This window comes from Copidosoma floridanum, unplaced genomic scaffold (assembly GCF_036245765.1).
Source record: "Copidosoma floridanum isolate Cflo_tuat_1 unplaced genomic scaffold, Cflo_Japanese_pri ptg000007l, whole genome shotgun sequence".
Lineage (NCBI taxonomy): Eukaryota > Metazoa > Arthropoda > Insecta > Hymenoptera > Encyrtidae > Copidosoma > Copidosoma floridanum.
The window spans coordinates 8,174,837-8,196,097 of record NW_028321884.1 but is presented as its reverse complement, the minus strand read 5'-3'; the positions used below and the strand labels follow the sequence as shown (position 1 = coordinate 8,196,097).

At 37.0% G+C, this 21,261-nt stretch overlaps 2 protein-coding genes across 11 annotated transcripts; one reads left to right on the top strand and one right to left on the bottom strand.

Annotated features, from left to right (window-relative positions):
* The first annotated feature begins 1,314 nt into the window (after nucleotides 1-1,314).
* LOC106647478 (uncharacterized) lies at nucleotides 1,315-14,347 on the top strand. Of its 8 annotated transcripts, XM_089589177.1 has the most exons (12): nucleotides 1,315-1,483; nucleotides 3,293-3,374; nucleotides 4,178-4,594; nucleotides 4,972-5,408; nucleotides 5,482-5,641; nucleotides 5,721-6,062; nucleotides 6,137-6,381; nucleotides 6,471-6,736; nucleotides 8,101-8,322; nucleotides 9,912-9,995; nucleotides 10,080-10,297; nucleotides 10,450-14,347. In XM_089589177.1, exons 2-12 carry the CDS (start codon nucleotides 3,324-3,326, stop codon nucleotides 10,990-10,992), a joined length of 2,985 nt encoding a protein of 994 aa, XP_089445303.1. In that variant the 5' UTR covers nucleotides 1,315-1,483; nucleotides 3,293-3,323; the 3' UTR covers nucleotides 10,993-14,347. The 8 variants fall into 8 exon arrangements, with proteins under 8 accessions (XP_089445303.1, XP_014219376.2, XP_014219377.2 ...); XM_014363890.2 differs by having other exon boundaries at nucleotides 5,482-5,623; nucleotides 9,912-10,297; XM_014363891.2 differs by having other exon boundaries at nucleotides 8,101-8,238; nucleotides 9,912-10,297.
* A 2,847-nt stretch (nucleotides 14,348-17,194) lies between these two features.
* On the bottom strand, nucleotides 17,195-20,799 carry DNAlig1 (DNA ligase 1). 3 transcript variants are annotated; one of them, XM_089588773.1, is made up of 3 exons: nucleotides 19,670-20,799; nucleotides 19,096-19,459; nucleotides 17,195-19,013 (listed from the first exon to the last, which is right to left on the bottom strand). In XM_089588773.1, exons 1-3 carry the CDS (start codon nucleotides 20,759-20,761, stop codon nucleotides 17,389-17,391), a joined length of 3,081 nt encoding a protein of 1,026 aa, XP_089444899.1. In that variant the 5' UTR covers nucleotides 20,762-20,799; the 3' UTR covers nucleotides 17,195-17,388. The 3 variants fall into 3 exon arrangements, with proteins under 3 accessions (XP_089444899.1, XP_089444898.1, XP_014219449.2); XM_089588772.1 differs by having other exon boundaries at nucleotides 19,096-20,013; nucleotides 20,083-20,799; XM_014363963.2 differs by having other exon boundaries at nucleotides 19,096-20,799.
* Nucleotides 20,800-21,261: the final 462 nt, after the last annotated feature.

Sequence of the window (21,261 nt, the reverse complement as noted above, 5' to 3'; positions counted from 1 at the left end):
GCACTTTTATCGCTCGTGGAAAATCCCGTATTAGGAGTCAGAAATAATTCAGTTAGCTTTGATAACTTTGTGAATAAAAATGTGATGCATACTTACCTTTTAACCAGCAGACACGAGAGAAAAAAATTTGATTTATACATTCTATTGACGCGATTGTCAGGGCAGGGTCAATAATTAATAAGGTATCCAGCCTCTAGTGACCACATTCTCAATTAGTAAATACAAAAATATTTTTCAAACTATAATATTAGGTAACAGGTTTGTATGTAATATATTACAAATAAAAGGAGTATAAAGTATCGTCAAAGCTTTTTTATATCATAAGTAATCGGTGACGAAAATAAAAGGGTGAGGGTTATACCTTAAGATACAATTATTAATAATTATTATACAGGAGAAAGGGGAGAGGAGGGAGTTATCAAGGCAGAGGACAGCTAGGGAAGACACCAAATCATATATGTTTATCAGAAATACCGATACCGATACCGAACATTACCGAACACATATTATATCAGTACACGTGTATTACACATATATTACACGTACATAAAATTGCAATGCATGACGGGAGACAGGAGTGTGCGGTATATATAGAACATGTAAACTTCCTTATGATAATTGATAGGAGAGGGGGTTCTAGTAGTTCTCATTACTCTCCGGTCCTCTCTCTCTTCGCTTAAGTAATATAAGTATGTAACAATAGGTAGAAGAATACACAAAAAGAACGAGCGAGAGAGAGAAAAGAGAGACGATGATTAATGACGTGATCTAGTGATTATTCGGAATAAATTTTGATAATGTACAGGTAAAAAGTCCAAAAGTCATCACTTATTAAGCGACACTTACCATGCGTAAGATTACAACAATAACTTAATTAAGTATTAGATGTCATAAAACATGTAATTTATACAAAAACAGTCTGACGGCATACTTTGTTTGTTTGTGCAAGGTATAATTGATAACCCCCGCACGATACCGGTTACCGGTATGCGGTATCAAAATATAAGGCAGCTAGGCCGCAGCTAGGGCGGCGATGGGGAGAGAGGAGCCCCTCCCTGGGGAACATTTTACCCAGACAAGGGGGGGGGGCATTCGCCCGCAGTGCACTCCTATATATGCATGTCATATGGGCGGCGAGCGAGAGCATAACATATAACGTAATAACACAGCGCGAAGCGGATCGGCGGCACTGGGGGGGGACAGGGGGGCACCGCGCGCGCGGCTTCCCCCCTCGACATTCAAAGCCAACAGCATCAGCAGGGAAGGGACCCGCTGTACTGTCTGCTGCAGTAGTTCGCTTACGGGCGGCGGGTGAGGAGGAGGCGAGGAAAACGTTTCGCGAGGGGCTGCCATATAGAGATATATATCGTGTGTTGTATATTGCGCGAGGGAGCGAGGAGAGACGACGGTGTGTTGTGCGGACGGATATCGCGGGCCACGCCGCGCCGCCGCCATGACAGCGCGCGCTACGACTATCACATAGGTATATATACCTACAACACATTAGTCTTTTTCTCTCCCAGCTACCCCCCCCTCGCGTACCGATTTTTTCGTCGTAAAATCAGTCACCTATGGACGATAAGCAAATACCAAGAAAGCATAGGCATTGTTTAGATAGTACCTAATGTGTTTACGATATGATTGGGGCTTCCCGGGACGAAAGAGAGGCGCGTCCTTCCGTCCCCTCCCTTGGCTACTATGACCAATTGTGTTGCGTGTATGGCACACGCGTGTGTGCGTGTGCGAGGGGAACCCCAAACCCCAACCCCCTCCTCGCGGCGACAAGGGGATGTATTTAAATATACCGACGAACATCTTCCCCGCGAGCAGCTGCTTCGCGGAAAAGTGACACCCCATGCGTATCTACACTACTTACCCCCATGCTACGAATGTACACCTACCACGTGAGTGTTGTTCACCTGCCCTCTTGTCGTTCCTTTATGACCCACGTTTGCCCTCTTTACTGCGCGGAATCCTACAATTTAGAAACTCTTAATTCGCAACTACCTATGATGATGATTCCTCCCAAGTAATTTATTGATGCTGAGCTGCTCTAATGTGCTTTTATGATATGCTGGATTAGTGCACGGATGTATACATGTATGCGTGTGTGATTTCTTCGATGATGATGATGATGACGGAAGGGCGGCGGGCGGACATCTTGCGTTTGCAGGTTCCAACGCGGCGCGCGCGACGAGGAACATGTTGCGTGTGTTCTACGTGTACATGATAACGATAGTGTGTGCACATTCGCACGTCGTATCGTCGAATCGTCGTATGTCGTGTTCGAGAAGAGAAATAAATAGATCGGTAATATTTTTACCCACTCTAAAGCGGATGTTTTATGCGTCTCCAATACGGGTGTGCTAATTTATCTTGTGCAAGTTCCAATAAGTACACGCTCGCAAATGACCGATGATCATCATGTTATAAAAAAATGTCTAAGTATGCTCTTTTGGAGCTGTTGCGCGCGCGTGCTCTACTCTTATCACGCAACAATAAATAAGTACCGCACACTCTAGGTAGTGCATGTGTATTATTTGCTCTTCGACAGATTCTAAATTCACCGTGTGTGATGCATGCACGCTTACTTTTTTTCCTTTTACATTCGATAAATAGTATACAGAGGTTTGTTTTTACTAAAATTCATGAGTCATTTTTTTGTTGTGGGTCTTTTTTTGCTCCGACCGTGTGATTTCGCAAGAACGATAGGTTAGGAGATGGATACTTACTTATGCACATTTTTTTTTCGGAGTCGGGCTACTTTATGCTTTTTTCTCGAGCCCGCAGTCTTTTGTTAAGTATTTAAGTTAAGAAACGTGACTCATGCTAGCTTGTTCATTGATTTGTTCGTCAGTAGCAATTTTTTTTCACGATCTGACACAGATATTTGACGATACTGTGGTTTGGTAATACGTGTTTGTTGAAATATGACGATTAATAAATAATAGAATTTTATTTTCTAAGAACTATATTATTTTATTTTAATTTATTTTTTTTACGAAAAAAGTATGTTTTTTAAATTGTAGGTATTTAAAGTTACGAAAAACGTTTTACATCAACTTAGAAATAATGGGGTTTACTATAATGACACTGATTTTATTGTTCTCAGTGAAGATGCAAAATAAATATTGGTAGTAACACATATATGTGGTATTTCGAGACTATTGTAATTTTTTTAATAACCTTTATGTAATCTTGATCTTTAGGTCACTGTAATGTCCCTAAACTATAATACAAACTTTAAAAAAATGGAAATGCTAAGATTTTGTATTATTGTTTACATTTTTAGGTACCACATCAATGTTTTTAATTGAACAAAAATGAACAGTGAGCAGCATGCTCTGCCAGCGACAACGCAGGCTCAGCAAGAGGTAAATTGTTAAATTTTTGTTTTCAGATAACTATAGTTTTTACTAGACTACAAATGCGTTTCTGCATCCCTATGTTTATATAGGAAGAATTTTTCTTGTAATATGGTCTATAATGTTAGTAAAGTAGAAATCACATCAGTATTTTTCATTATCTTGAATTATCTTAACTTGCATTTGTTAATTATCTTAATTTTTATGCCATGATAATTTTTTCTATAGTAGAAATTAGTTTTATCTCTTGTAGTATTTTCTGTAAAACATCTTTGCTATGAAAGAATAACTTTGTATGATAATATATTGTAGAGTGCATGTTTTATTTCAATGTATCTATTTTTAACTTTCTATACATGTTTTACATCTTTTCATTTCTTTGCAAGGGTACTTTAATACATAAACATGCTACATACAAACACTATCAGTTTAATAGCAAACAACTTTGAGATTTGTTATTGATTGTGACATTTTGACGCAATATTTAATATTTAACCATAAATAAATGAAGATATTCATTTTTACTCACTTGATCAAATAATTACCTTAAAAAAATACTCGTAAAGTATCAATTTAAACAATTACACAAACAATCAACTTTTCAATAAAATACATACCATTGACTAAGTAAAGGCCATAACGAACCATAAAACTTTTGTAATCACTTAAATATCAAATTCTAGCGCATTTGTCGGTTAATTGAAGAAATAAAAAAAAAAAAAAACTAGTACACAAACATTTGAACTGCACGTTGTTGCATGGCCTGATTGATGTTGTAAAAACTCTTGGTTCTCGAATGTGTGTTACGTTAGGAAGTAAGCGCAGCTCAGAGCGGTCGCTCCTCATATCCAGGTGCCACTAATACTCTAGCCGCAGCAGTTAGCCAACAACAGCAGCCAACCTCATCAGCTAGTCTAACCAACTCCTCCGCGACGGAGCTGCGAGTAGGTACGACAAATGCTGTGGCCATAGCTAATCACCTGACCAAGTACCTCGTCCTCACCAATCTCTTTCCGGGACCGGTGTCGGTTTACCATCATCTACCACATCATAGAGGCGGTGCTGCCGAGCAGCAGGGTGGTAATAATAATAAGGAATCTGGAAATCTGATCAGCCAGGACATGTCGCTGGCTTCGGGAACCCATCATCAGGCGTCCACGGCACTGCATCATCATCAGGCTAATGTTGGTAAAACTGGCCATCATACTTCTCTCCAGTCTGCTACCCAGGTTTGTTGATGTAGACTGCACGTCAAATTTTTAATACACGACTAAATTCACCATTCACATGTGCTCATGTCTAAAGTCAAAAATGAGCTTTAAAAATCCCAACTTTTGCATATTGCTATTTTTAACTCTTGTATCTTCAAAATATCCATACCTACATTGCATTGCATTAAACTGAATGTAATGAATGTTTGTCTGCCTTTACAGTAAATATCATTTGTTGCACTTGAAAAAATAATTTAGTTTCACTACAATATTACATATGTATTTTCTCAAAAGTAAGATCGTTAAATTATTATGCAATAATTTTTATGTTTAAAAAAAACCATGTGTGTTACATATTTAAACTGTTAATAACTGCATGTATTTTTTACTTTCAGATTCCAGTTTCTCTACCAGGGCTCACTTTAGATGGAAGTCACTTGCAGGCGAGCGTTAGTCACCTGCAAGCAGCAGCAGCTCATGCTCAAATACAGCAGATGCAAACGCAACAGCAGCAAGCACAGTTGCACCAACAACAGCAACAGCAAGCTCATCATCAACTTCAGAACCATCAAACCCAAGCTGGCCAAAATCAAAGGGATGACAAGATTAAGGAGGACCCATCCGAAAGACACGAAAATCAGGTGCATGCCCACGTTCAGAATGAACACCATCAGCATCAGCAAGCGCAAGATTTGCAACAGAATCTGATGCATCAGCAGCAACAACAGCAGCAAATCACAGTTACTCTAGGTAACTCGGTTGTGGATGCTAGTTCTGTCAGAATCGAAAAGATTGAGAAAAAAGAAGATATTCGGCAGTTAAACATGACTCAGTAAGGACGATAATCTTATAAAATATGTAGTTTCCTTTGTTGAGGCTTTAAATTAAATTGTTTGATCTTTCAGGTTTCAAGTGCCCGACCTTAAGTCAGGAAGCCACCTGATGGATGTCCGAACTGCAGATGGATCGATTGTTAAGATTAGTGCGGCGAGCGATCAAGATATCGCAAAAACCTTAAGTGTTGATATATCCCAGTATATCAACAAGGTAAATTTTCCAACATCGGTAAACACCCTTAAATTTTTTTTTTTAACCGAAATATTTAATGCTCAGTGTTATGAATGAATTAATTTTTTTATCTTAGGGAGCTGTAAATGTCGAGGAGCTGAATCAGTTAAACCAATTGTTGGCCTACCATGAAGTATTTGGTAAACTGCAAGGCGATGGAAATACGACATTAATCGGTAGTACGATACCGACGCAAACGGTCACGACGATGCAAAACGGCACACCTGTCGCGCAGCAAGTGCAGCTCAACAAGTTCGAAATCAAAACGAGCGACGGTGAGGCTACGCCTGGACCAAGCGCCTCACCTGTCTCGGCAGGTAGCCACGCCTGCGAGGTGTGTGGAAAGATTTTTCAATACCGGTACATGCTAATCGTGCATAGGAGATATCACACCGAAAGAAAGCCTTTTACGTGTCAGGTGATTATCTTTAGTCTTTAGCATCGTTACACGCCCAGATTGAGAGGGGTGTTTATTTGTTATGTTTTCCATAGGTTTGCGGCAAAGCGTTTAACACTGCGCCTGATCTAACGCGACATGGTAAATGTCACTTGGGTAATTCCATGTTTACATGTGCAGTCTGCTTCCATGTGTTTGCTAATGCTCCGTCTCTTGAACGGCACATGAAGCGTCACGCTACGGAAAAGCCGTACAACTGTACTATTTGTGGCAAAAGCTTTGCAAGGAAAGAACATTTAGATAATCACACTAGGTGTCATACAGGAGAAACTCCGTACAGGTATGTTGTGGCAAATGTTCAGGTGCAATTTTTTTTTCATCATATTTATTAAGCTTTACATTAACGTTGCCAAACGCCTACAATTGCAGATGCCAATACTGCGCAAAAACGTTCACGCGCAAAGAACACATGGTGAACCACGTGCGTAAGCACACGGGCGAAACGCCGCATCGCTGCGACATCTGCAAGAAGTCGTTCACGCGAAAGGAGCACTACCTAAACCACGTGATGTGGCACACCGGTGAGACGCCCCACCATTGTCAAGTATGCGGCAAAAAGTATACGCGCAAGGAACACCTGGCCAACCACATGCGTTCGCATACTAACGACACGCCCTTCCGCTGCGAAATTTGTGGTAAGTTATAACTGTAATTTCAGAATCGTTGTCAAGCACGTACCCAGCATGTATTTGGCGTAGTCTCGATTATAATTTAAAAGTATCCTTTTAATAAAACATGTTTAAGGGAAAGATTCATTCCATTGATTTCGCTTAATGTACAATACCTAAGTAACTCGTGTTTGATCAACATACGAATTCTGCGTCATCGAGTCATGTTTGTAATTTTCTAGTGCGCGTGAAAAAAAAAAAAAAAAAAAAAAACCGTGTTGGAGAATTGATCGGGTCGGCTTTCCTCCCTATCTCACCCCCTCCCCCGATAATTTCATACATCCCCTCTTACCGTACCCTGACGAGCTCTTCATTCGTGAACCGGTATAATCGTTGTCGTCACCCCCTCCACGCACATTCCCTCTTTCTCTTTGTTATCAACCCCCCACGATTACACCTCTCCCGCATTTTGGCTCGTACTTTGACCCTTCTCCTCTACCCCTTGAGCTTGACGTATATTACTTCCGAAAGGTGCAGATACAGAATTGTGGGTGGGCCTAGAGGGGTCCAAATCTCTAGTTTTAACGATCTTCAACTTTTTTTTATAATTAGTCTTAAAAAATTTTTGTATCATAAAAAGGTTAAACATTATTTCAGTTAAATTTATAAAGTTGAGCCTAAAATAAGTTTCCAGGCAACTTATCTCAAAGTCTTCTCCAAATCCGCAAAACGTCACCACAACACCACAGTATTTATTGACAGGACGCCTACTACTCCACCCTCTCTCTAGTAAGCTTCAGAACCAAGGGTGATGGGTGGCGGGGTGGTTTTAGGTTTCGCGCCGTATAGGATATAAGAGGGTGGGGAAGAAGGTTGTTGCCGTTCTGCATGTGTATGCGTGCGTATGTTTGTGAAACGAACGCAAGTCGCGAGTGTCAGGACGAGGAGGCGGTCACGACTGTATGGCTCTCGCAGGTAGTCGAAATTTTGTGTAAGTGCTGAGTATCATGTTCGGTGGGGCTCTCGCTCACTCGTTAAGCACTACCGAGCAGCAGCTCCAGCAGCAGCACCGGGACGCCGTAGCTTCGTACCTCGTTAATTTTAGCGGTGTGTTACTATCTGATTGTTTAAAAATTTTTTTTCTTTGTATTTTAAAAAGTGAGGGTGAGAGGAGAGGTTTTTGACGTGCTGGAGGGGGAGGAGAGTTAAGTCAAGGGGTTGAAAAGGAGGAGGGGGCTATATGCGAGCGACGCCTTACGCGCGTGTGTGTATATGTGACTGTAATCACTATCATATTTGATGCAGAACTTAAATTTATTATAAATTATATCGATGCGATTGCGATTAACGAGTTGTTTATTTATTTTTTTCTGTTATTTTTATGTTAACAGGTAAATCGTTCACGCGCAAGGAGCATTTTACGAATCACATAATGTGGCACACGGGCGAGACACCGCACCGCTGCGACTTCTGTTCAAAGACATTCACGCGCAAGGAGCACCTGCTTAATCACGTCAGACAGCACACGGGTGAGTCACCACACCGATGCGGCTTCTGCTCCAAATCGTTCACCAGAAAGGAACACCTTGTTAACCACATCCGCCAACACACAGGTGAGAGCGGTTGGCAGAGATGTTCACTTCGAACATTTTATTACATACGATGGACGATTAACTCGTCTCAAAATTTACGTCGACTTGGACCGACTTTCTCTCGCTCTTTCTCTTCCTGTTTCCTGTTGTTTCTTTTTATTTGTTTATTTTATTTTTTTTTGTTCCATCAAACGATTCGCCCTTTCTCTTTCTCCATTATTTCTTACTCTCTGCCTATATAATTTTAAAATTCATGTGCTTGAACGCTTTATTTTTATTTTTTTAACTCAAAAAGTTTTTTTTCCTTCATCCTTTATACATTTAAAATTTATTTTTACTTGTGTTCCAACCGTTGTTAATGTTATTCTATTTTTTATAAACATTATAATTTTAATGATTCAATCATGTAATGTTTATTTGAGTTTTACTTGTAAATTGATGACTCGGTTAATTAAAAGCTGCTTAAAAGATTAATTTTGTAATATCATTCCTTGTAATTCTTGAACGGTGCAGTAAATTTTTATAATTTCCTTTTCGATACTTTTTTTTTTTTATGACGAAACTTATTGATTTGTCATTAAAAATAATTGAATTCATATTAAAAAAAATTTGTATTCTGCCTTAAACACCGCTCTCATACATGCTTCGTCATTTTGCCTGTTTTTTTGTTTTTTTGTTCTTTTTTCAATTTAAAATGCAGTTTTTTAATGTCCCCTCTTTAGTTTAACCCTTTTAACGACCATCCTTGTTGATTGTACTAACAATTACGATACGAGTCAACATTACTTGTTGAATTTGACGTATAAATTGCTTATCGTTCGGTATTTACATGGAAAAATGATTATTCATAACCAGTTAATTGAACATTAACAAACTGCTCTTTCCTTGTTAAATTTAAGCTTTGATCAAGGACAGTCTATGGCGCAATTTTATGTGAAATCATTGTTTCATTTTTTATTCATTATAAACATTGTTTGCTATAGACTTTTCTTAGATGCAATACACAAAGTTGGCAAACATAAACAATTTTTATTTAATCTAACACAATTTTTTAAAACAACTCAAATAGTTAACTTTAGTTAAAGTATAAAATTTTCTTATGGTTGTGGTTTTCTCTATATAGAGCATGTTTAGCTGACCTCCAATATAAAATTTTAACTAAATCGTTTCATTTGTAAATTACATGGATGAATTGCCTTTCTCTAATCAACAATTTTCACAATACATTCAGCTTTTTACCTAACAGAATATCAATCTGCATCGAGATATTTAAATGTATCCAATGAAAGCCACTTGGTGCATTGCATCGGGCAAAACTCGCCTTGTGCAGGTGATACGCCCTGTCTGTATGACGTTAAGAAGAGGAGGAGAAAAACATTAAAAGCTCTCAGAAAGCTCGTTTGATACAACAATTTCAGATAATAATTCAAAATTTACATTTCACTTCAAACTCATCAAATAGATATAGATCCTTTCTTAGAGAGCTTTAAAAATGTACAAGTCAATGTATAAATCCAATGTATGCAAATAATGAATTGTACAAAGAGAAAAAAAAAAAAAAAAAAAAAAAAGATAACAGTTTGAAAAAAACACGAAAAAACGCAATGCAGGAGAGACGCCCTTCCGCTGTCAGTACTGTCCGAAAGCGTTTACGCGCAAGGATCACCTGGTGAACCACGTCAGGCAGCACACGGGTGAGTCACCGCACAAGTGCCAGTATTGCACGAAATCGTTCACGCGGAAGGAACATTTGACAAATCACGTGCGTCAACACACAGGCGAGTCGCCGCATCGCTGTCACTTCTGCTCCAAGTCTTTCACCCGCAAGGAGCACCTGACGAATCACGTGCGCATCCATACGGGCGAGTCGCCGCATCGCTGCGAGTTCTGCCAGCGCACCTTTACCCGCAAGGAGCACCTCAACAATCATCTCAGGCAACACACCGGTGACTCGTCCCACTGCTGCAACGTTTGCTCCAAGCCCTTCACGCGCAAGGTGAGTCTTGACATTCATGTGAGACTTACCAACTCTGCTGTTACATATAATAATAATAATAATTGTCTCTCTTTCTCTCTCTCTCTCTCTCCCCCCCGCCCCAACTTTTACTTGATGTCTATGTGTTTAAATTTTGTTTTCTCTCATTATAGGAACATTTGATAAACCACATGCGCTGCCACACGGGTGAGCGGCCGTTTGTTTGTACCGAGTGCGGCAAAAGTTTTCCGCTAAAGGGCAACCTGCTCTTCCACATGCGCTCGCACAACAAGGGCAGCCAAGCCGAACGGCCGTTCCGCTGCGACATTTGCAACAAGGATTTCATGTGCAAAGGCCACCTTGTCTCGCACCGTCGTTCGCACTCCGACGAGCGGCCACACACCTGTCCCGATTGCGGCAAAAGCTTCGTCGAGAAGGGCAACATGCTACGCCACTTGCGTAAACACGCTGCCGAAGGTCCACCCTCTCAGATAAGCAGCGCGGCCTCGGTGCTTGCTGCCGCGGCCCAGCAGCAGCAGTCCACGGTCAGCGGAGCCGCGACGGCCACTGTACTGCCGATACCGCCCAGTGCGGCTGCTGCCGCGGCTGCTGTTTTGGTTGGACACCCTCTGGCGCCACCGCCTGTCCCTGCTGTCGCTTTGCCCCAACACACCGTCGTCGTGCCCACGCCACCAGGCGTACTCGCATCTTACTGAGCCTCGGCTGGCTACGGACTGCAGCACCGGGGGCTCTTCTACTAGTGGATAAAGTGCTACTCTGCTTACGGTTCTTTTTTATTTTTATGACAATTTATCGTACTATTATCATTTTTATTATTTTTATGATTATCATCGTTAAGTTCGGTGGAACGCCGTTAATTTTATTGTTGTCGAAGTGCGACTTTGCGACTTGATAGGTTAAACTTTGGTTTTAGTTTATCTGTGATGTTTTTGTAGCATAGAAAAGATACCAGCTTATACCTTTGTGACTTCAACCCGGTGAATACGTTATATATGCTTTGATCTAATGCTTTATGTTTTTGGAAATGAAATACTTTATTGCAATGGTTTTTCTCATTGAAAGTTATATCTTAGAAATTCATTAATATATTACTTGTAACTATAAAATTTATTTAACCCTTTTATGTTTTAATTTCTATGAATAATTTTTACGTCACTTTTCCACTAGTAGATAAGTAAAAAATCAAGGGACTCTTGGTAAATTTGGTACGTGACAACTATTAAAGAAAAGATACATGAAATATGATTTATTTGTTGTTTATTGAGTTTTTTTTTTATGATAAAAAATGTATGCATAGGAATTCATTTTGAAAAACGTTCGAATCAAACATGCTACATTTTTTGTCCTACAGTTTCGCACTGAACTATCCATTCAAAATGGGTATTATTTCATTAATTTTATGTTATCGACGGAGTCGACTTAACTTAATGTTTATGTCTTTTTCTCATAAGTAAGGGACTTAATTAAGTGTGGTAGTTTACTTGTTTACGAGTTAAAATGTATCATACACGTAATTTAACATTGAAAAATGAAAAATAGAATTTAATGCACGATTTTATCAGTCCCAAGGTAAAAGAAACAACAGCAAAGTTGAAGTCTGCAGTCTCGTGTTACCGACTTCTTGTAAGTAAGTTCACATAAGAAAATTCTAATGGCAACGTAGTGTTAAGAGATTTGAAAGCGTTTTACGTTATACAAAACAATGCATGTGTGCGATTTTTCGCAACCAAAAATAATAAAAAAAAAAAAAAACGAAATAACGATCTCCCTTAACCAAAAGTTCTTTGTTTGAGGAATGTTATATCTTTGAAGCAGAGTTGGGAATGGTTTATGAAACGTTCACAATATATATTTCAGAATTTTATTCTCAATTTTTGCGCAATTGGTGCACCACTTGACAACAAAAATACAATTATTTATGTCCCAACATTTCTTTAGAGTACAGGGAAAATACAAGAAAAAGTTAAAAAAGCAGTAAGATAGGATTTGAAAATGGTTTCAAGTACTAAGGTAATCAGTTATAAGAGATCCTTTAAAAAATTAACGTTTGTCAGCAAGTCTCTAAAATTATAAGGAAAATCCGCTAGTAAATAAAGTAGTTGAAAAAGTAGTTTCGCGAATTTTGCGAATTGGCATTTAACAATAAAAATACTAGATCTTATAAGAATTTAGAACCAAATTAAGATATATAAAATATTTTTTGTTTACCCAGTTTTGTACGGAAGAAAGCTCGAGAAGAAATAATTATTGTGATCGAGTCAGCGTGTAGATATTCATCAAATAAAAAAAATATATATATATATAGATGTACCAAATGTACGAAAACATTTTATGATAAAAGAGATGACTCGCTTTTTTATAAGTTTTTTTTTTTTTTACTTGTAAGTTTTTCTTTTAAGTGCAATACGAGAAAAACTCCTGACTAAGTACCACACAGGCCGTCTATTTCGATTAGTATGAGAAATTACGAGCTGTAAAAGTCATCTGTTATACACGTTCTAAAATGGTGCTTATATAAAGTTCAAAACTGCTGTAATGTACGATAGTACGTTAGTTCTATGGAGTTATTTATACACATGTACAATTAATCATCTTAAAACTTGCTGTACAATAGTGTTCTAACAAACTTTTTCCTAAATGTTTTTAAAGTTTTAAAGTAGTTCTTTGGTATATATACATGCACCTGTCAATTTGTTACGGAAAATACTTAGTTGTCTTGAAAATTTGATGTTAGCTTCAGACGTACAGAAAAAAGATGTGAAAATTCAACAAGTCTAAGAGAATGACTAATATTTTTATAAACAAAAAATGCAAATTATTAATGTGTGAAAAGTAGTATTTTTAAAAAAAGAAAACAATAACACCAAATATTTCATGTGTCGAGATTTGAATTGGCACAGATGACTTTTTATATGCCCTCTAATGAATTTTTAGTGTATTTCGAAGATAAAAACTATATAAACGCGAGAAACACTCGGTATTGAGGCTATCTTCAAAAATAGTCTCTTTACTGAGTGTACTATATAAATAAATATATTTGTTGTATATTGACAGTAAAAAAATAGATATAGGTAAGGAAAATCAGATGATTTATCGTAACACTTTATTTCTTTCTCTTTTCTTCCTCGAATTCGTCCTTTAAAATGTCAGATTAATGATAAATTGTAAATTATTTAAACACGAAAAGATATACCAATATCTCACATTATTATACATCAGAAATAACAGCCAGTGGTTTTCATAAAATATTAGTTTTAACTCACAATTTCAGCTAACAAACAATTGGTATTTTTGATTGGAAAGGTTTTTTATACTTATATATATGTATAGAAGCCATACATTATTTTCTGTTATGTGCAGTATAAAAAAGCAAAGCTGACACCGAAAAAATAATTGCATTACGTAAATAAACAAAATAAATTAAATATAAAAATAAAAGATACAAAGGACGAGCTGAGAGTTTATAGTAATATATTGTATGTATGCTACAAAAAAACGCATGGATTATATTTAAGATAAAGTAAAAATTAACATATGTTAAAAGTGTAAATTAAGAATTTGCTTTGAAAAACTTTAATTAACTGCGCTTGTTCCAAGTTACTGTAAAGAAATGATCTTACAACTAAAGTCTGTTTGATTCAAAGCACCAAATTAGCCAACTTAATTTTATTTTATTTTTTTCAACTGTTGCTGAACATTCACTTTTATATAAAAAATATATGTTAACTCCGTGCTTTGGCTTGAAAAGACATGGAAAAAAATATGGTGATGGACAGAATTGATTTTATGTAACTGATTGCTGAGATAAATGGCAACAAAAATAAAAAATGTGTAAAGCGTAGATTATCCGAGTTACGACACAAGAAAACTGGTATTTCTGTTAAATGTGAGAATGTCTTTTTTTTTTCTTTCCATATGACCATTAGGTGTTGACCTAATCATAAATTTTGAATGAGAGTTTTTTTTTCTCTTCCAAGAGCCATAGTTCCAAGTGTAATTAAAACTTGTAAGTATAATTGAAAAAAAATAAAAGAATAAAATTAATAACAATTTCTGCCTTCTAATATTACCTTTTCATCTTTATTTTTAACGTTTATTCAAGATCTGTTACATCGTATGCACCTTTTTTCACCAACGATACAACCACATTTTTTAATTTACTTAAACTATATCTGCATGAATTCTCTGATCCTCCCCCGTCATATGTGATATCTATAAACACAATAAACACAAAAAAAATGATATCCTCGATTTCAATCCTATCTATATACCTTCCTGGTAGCAATAAATATAGAGTGGGTAAAAGGGATGCGGCTGAAGTGTCCAAAAGTGCAGAAGCCCGTATACTTAGTTACACCACTTAGGTAACCACCACGACCTACGTAACATTACAGCCTCTGATTTTATCATTCTGGTAAAGAGAGCACGTTGTAAGATATACGTTAAGTTATGTGTAGTAATTATAGATATGTATCATCACTACTAAGTAATGTCATATGGTCGATTTTATTAAACCGTATGAATATCTTTAGTTTTGGAGGTCGATTTTCAGGTAAAAGATAAATAGTAAACTTGCCGCAAATAGCACAAAAAAAGTTAACTTTTCATTATCTATCTATGAAATTAGTTGCGGCTGGTTTATAATTAATTAAATGTCTCTACTGTGAGTAGTAATAATCATTTGGATCAGCGCCATCTAGCGGTCTTTATTTTTTGGCCAAAAGTGGCTCCTAAAATTCTGAATCAGAGCAATCAGGATTAGAGCCATTTAGTCAATTATAAACCAGCCGCAACTTATGATGAAGCTATAAAACGAAAAAATAAGGATACGTGTGTTTTTGGCGGCAAGTTAACAATCTATTTTATACCAAAAAATGGACCTCCTATGTATTTATACTTTTAAAGATAAATTTTCGAGCATAAGATAGATTGTTAACTTGCCGCCAAAAACATATGTATTGTTATTTTTTCATTTTGTAGCTTTATCATGAGTTGCGGCTGGTTTATAATTGACTAAATAGCTTTAATCCTGATTGCTCTGATTCAGAATTTTGGGGGCCACTTTTGGCCAAAAAATAAAGACCGCTAGATGGCGCTGATCCAAATAATTATTGCTATTTACAGTAAAGTCACTTTATCAGTTATAAACCAGCCGCAAATAATTTTATAAATAGATAATAAATAGTTGACATTTTTTATGCTACTTGCGGCAAGTTGACAATTTATCTCTTACCTTAAAATCGACCTCGAAAATCATAAATATTCTACTTATCTTATATGGCTCATAAAATCGACAATATTTACAAAATTACAATACTCTAGACCTTTTACCATTAACTTATGTAAGCACAAATTAATCAGACGAAAAGAGACAACTGAAGAAAAAAGGTCTTAAAAAGAAGCACAGTCACACGAAGAGTCTCCTTAGAATGGAGCATCGGATCTCACTTATTCAGAGAAGGTTGGGTTCTTTGTTTATTTATATTACTTAAAACTTACTTCTCTATAATAAATGTATTTTTCAATTAGTGAGATCCGATGCTTCATTCCTAGGAGACTCTTCGTGTGGCTGTGCTTCTTTTTAAGACCTTTTTTCTTCAGTTGTCTCTTTTCGTCTGATTAATTTGTGCTTACATAAGTTAATGGTAAAAGGTCTAGAGTATTGTAATTTTGTAAATATTGTCGATTTTATGAGCCATATAAGATAAGTAGAATATTTATGATTTTCGAGGTCAATTTTAAGGTAAGAGATAAATTGTCAACTTGCCGCAAGTAGCATAAAAAATGTCAACTATTTATTATCTATTTATAAAATTATTTGCGGCTGGTTTATAACTGATAAAGTGACTTTACTGTAAATAGCAATAATTATTTGGATCAGCGCCATCTAGCGGTCTTTATTTTTTGGCCAAAAGTGGCCCCCAAAATTCTGAATCAGAGCAATCAGGATTAAAGCTATTTAGTCAATTATAAACCAGCCGCAACTCATGATAAAGCTACAAAATGAAAAAATAACAATACATATGTTTTTGGCGGCAAGTTAACAATCTATCTTATGCTCGAAAATTTATCTTTAAAAGTATAAATACATAGGAGGTCCATTTTTTGGTATAAAATAGATTGTTAACTTGCCGCCAAAAACACACGTATCCTTATTTTTTTGTTTTATAGCTTCATCATAAGTTGCGGCTGGTTTATAATTGACTAAATGGCTCTAATCCTGATTGCTCTGATTCAGAATTTTAGGAGCCACTTTTGGCCAAAAAATAAAGACCGCTAGATGGCGCTGATCCAAATGATTATTACTACTCACAGTAGAGACATTTAATTAATTATAAACCAGCCGCAACTAATCTTATAGATAGATAATGAAAAGTTAACATGGTCAGTGCTATTTGCGGCAAGTGTATAATTTGTCTTTTACCCAAAAATTGACCTCTCAAAGTATAAAAGTATAAATGTACTTATAGAAAAGCACACCAGGAGGGCTGGAGGGTCAATAAAAAAAGGTTTTTATTACTGCAAAAAAAAATTTGACGATTTACTTGTGCTATACACCTATAGAACCTCAGAGTGCGGTATTCAGATATGTTTCTTAAACTCAAACGCTGTCTTCTTTCGCTCATATAATAGAGATTTGCAGAACACAGTTAACTTCTCGACAACTTGGCATTAATTACAGTCAATGAGTGAAGTAAAATCAAACCAAGATAAGATAATGGACTAAGTGTTATTTTTAGGTTGGTTTAGTTTCTATTCCCCATGGCTGTAATTTAACATAAAAATAAATCGGGAGCAAGCTTTGGCCAAGGAATACAAAACTGAAGTTTCTATTGATGAAGTCAAGAATACAGTTTGGACATGTAAATTTATCGTTCATTTAAAAATTTATTGCAAATATGTACACTTCTTTTGAACGACAACAAAAATACTTTAAATAAAAAAAGTACTTTCATTTTCATGACTTGACATGTTGTAGGTATAATAAAATTTTTACATGTAAAGACCAACATTGTATAACTATATAGTTACAAAAGTTTGTTATTTTCAATTTATTTAAATAAGTAATCAAAAATTAAATGAAGAATATCCTAGTAAAAATCTTCTTCAGCTGTTGCAGCCGTTGATGACGATGATTGACTCTTGATCTGCTCTTGGTTCAAGTACATGTCAGCAATTTGTTGAGCGTTAGTAGCGTTTTCACAATTTTTATCGTCTCTGACACGAATAAACCTCGGAAAACGCAGCGATATGCCTTTTTCGGGATCAACTATGCCTTTTGCTGCTCCATGTACAGGTGAGAGAGACAAATCAGCGCACTTGACCTCCCAGACGAGCTTCGCTTCGAACCAATGATCGGGCTCGAGACTAGAGTCATAGCGGTAATAAGATTTGGCCTGCTCAATGACACACTCCTTGAGAGCCTCAGTGTGCTTGGCCAAGTCTTCTTCGCTGAAGCCAGTACCGATCTTGCATATGCTCTGGTACTCCTCATTTTCTTGATCGTAACAAGCCAGCAAAAAGCCGCCGTAAGTACCGGTACGTTTGCCTTTGCCTATGTAACCACCAATTACCACGAGGTCTAAGGTATCTCCAACACCTTCTAGGTAGTCCTTTTTCAGTTTAAGCCAATTACGCGAGCGCTTGGCTATCTCGTATGTAGCTTCTTTTTCTAGAGTCTTGATCATTAGACCTTCGCACTGATTCTTGATCGACTCATCTAGAAAATCTTGTACCTCGTCCATCGTGTTAGCGTCCAAACTTTTGGCGAAAGCCCATTCACCCTCGACTTCTTTAAAATTTGCTTTGAGTACTTCACGACGTTTCTGAAATGGCTCCTCAACCATAGCCGTACCATTGAAATACAATAAATCAAATATGAAAACGCACACTTGTACTTTTATTTCAGCTTCGTTTGCGTCCTTACGTTTTCGCGTACTTAGCACTTGGAATGGAAGAATCTGTTTTTTTTCCTTGTCCCAAGCAACAGCTTCGCAGTCAAGAACACAGCTCTTGACTTCAGGACCTTGCGTGTTAGGTATTCGCTTGATTATGTCAGGATATTTGCTCGTGTTGTCTTCCTGGTTTCTACTATATATTTTCACTGAGCCGTCCTCAAGGAGGTGAATTTGTGCTCGCTCGCCATCATACTTGTACTCACACGTAAACTTTAACCCTTCAAATCGAGTTAATACTTCTTGGATTCCTTTTGTCGGATGGGCAAGCATAGGCTTTAATGGTATACCAGGAGTGAGCTTACATTCATTGGGCAATTCTTTAACACCTTTTTCCAAAAGGACTGGAATGATTTTATTGTAGTTTGGACACTGACAATACGTGGTTTTGAGAATCAGTGCCAGTTCATCGTATTTTTGTTTGAATGTGTCACTGGAAATACCCTTGGAGGCATTCAAAACTTCAAACGGGCGTTTTTGTTCTGGAGGAGTCATTGCACATGCAAGGGCTATAGCTTGTAAGACGGACTGTTCAGCTAAACCTATCCTGAGCTTTCCTGCCAAAGATCTTATAAGGTACCTAGCTTCTGTATGACGACAAGCGACAAACAGGGACTGTATCTTGTCGACTTTTTTCATTCCCGAAGATGTTCCCGTCGTTGAAGCTATTTCCTTTAACTTTGAGAAAACATTGCTAACTGTAAGTGGTGGAGGTTGAAACATCATTTTTTGATTGGAGCGACTTCCTTCTGCTATGAGACCTGCATGAGATGAAGCAAGTTGAGATAATTAATACATTGAAAATAATGAAGAAATTGAAATTATAACCAAGCAGACTATTACCTAGATCACCAACTTTTTGAAACTCAGCTTTAATTTGAGCAAGTGTTCTGCCAGTTGAGCTAGCAATCGCCTTCATCAAATTGGTATCTGCAATTCCTAATTCCAAACCTTCATAAGCAGGTGCAAGTTGATTAAGACACAAGTAGATACTGGGAAGGAAGTCGTCAGGACTCAAAACAATAACCGAACGAAAATAGTTTGATAATATTTCAATGATTTTTAATCTAGCACTTATATCTTCGATCAATTCAAAGGTTCTAGTTAATGCTATATAGGGCACCGTTTGACCTTCTTTCCAAAACGCGTCATTTATTGGATGGTACGAAGATGATGCTGGGTTGTAATCAACACTTTCGTTTTCTTGCTTAGCTTTTCCAAAGATACCAGTTCCGTTAGTAATAGGTTTTTTTGAAGGTGGAGACTCTTTATTCGCTTCTTTTTTTGGGTTCTCTTTTGTTTTTTTACTTTGTGGAGATTTGTCTTTTATTTCATCTGATTTTACTGGAGAGTCTTCAATTATACTTTTTGCTTTTTTACTATTAGTAGCGACTATTTCATCTTCATCATCAGATACTTGTTTGTCGTTTTCAGATTTTTCTTCTTTCTTGGTGTCCAGCTCTTTTTCTTCTACTTTGATATCTTTTTTTTTCTTATTCTTAGGTGAAGGTTTGACTTTTTTTTCCTCATCATCATCCTTCGATTTATGAGTTCTATCTTCAGTATTGAGAACTTTTTTAGATTTTTTAGAAGGAGGAGTCTTCAAAGTTTTCTTTTTGGTATCTACTTTGTCCAATTCGTTTTCAGACTCGTTTTTACTATTATTTTTTTTCTCATCAACGGGTTCTTCTTCATCAGAATCGGCACGAACAAACTTTTTCAATTTTTTAGATGATGCAGTTTCAGCTGACTTACCTTTTTCTTTGTTTCCATTTTTCTTGGAGTCTCCCTCTATTTTATCACTTTTCTTCGATTCCTTTTTATTTTTACTTTCCTCGTCATCTTTTTCCTCCACGTTACATTCATCATTTTCCACTGCAACCTCAGAGTCATCCTTATCCTCTTCCTCTTCGGATGCACTATCAATTATAGCCTTAAGTTTCTTTGCTGCTGCAGCAGGTTTACATGACTCTTTTTTACGCTTGCCATTGACCTGCTCTTTCTCCTCATCTGAAGATTCAGAATCAACCAGACCTTTTAGTTTTTTAACTGCATCGGACTCTCCGTTATTCCTCTTATCTCTGGTAATCCTCCTAGGCACATCTTCATCCTCTTCTTCTTCATCAGTGGTGACCTCATTCTCAACGTCTTTAGCCGGTGAATCAGATTCAATGATGGACTCTTCCTCTTCTTCCTCCTCATCCTTTTTCGATACCTTCTCACTTTTCTTCTTTTTTTTAGCGTTCTCCGTAACTTTGGATTTCCTGGCAGAAGGTGACTTTTTCGCAGTGGTTGATTTTCGACGCTTACCACTCGGCTCGCTCGACTTGTCCTTTTTGTCGGTCTTGTTCAGTGACTTTTTCGTCGTGGGCGTCTTCTTCGAGTCGTTGCTCTTGTCCCGTTTGCGCTTATTACCTGGGGTTTCGACTTTTTTTTCACTTTCATCGTCTTTTGACTCTTTTTTTGGATTTAACACCGTAAAAAACGAAGTGATGCTTCGTTGCGACATTTTCGCGCGCCAATCTATTTTTAATGAAATTTTGAGGTTACTGGTATCTGACGTAGTTTTTCATTTTCGCGCCAATGCAGAATGCGCGCGCACAGATATTCTTAACCAACGTTTGGTGCTGCAGAAAAACACGTTACTTACCTATACCGATTGAGTTGGAGGAGAGGGAAAAAATATGTACACTCACAGTACCTTGATTCGCAAACCGCGAAGTTTGAATTCTTGAAGTAATTTATCGTATTAAAACACGAGGAACAACCATAACCATGAAATAAGAATATGATGATAAACAACTATCATATTAACAACTATTGAACAATCTTAAAATCATACTTTATGTTTATTTGTCATTAAAAAATTTAAGAATTTAAACTTCGCGGTTTGCGAATCAAAGTACGGCGAGTGTACTTTTGTCGAGTTGGAAATAATACAAAAAATAATACAAAAAAAAACTTGTGAAATCTCAATCAAATGAAAAGGATAAGTAAATATACAACAAA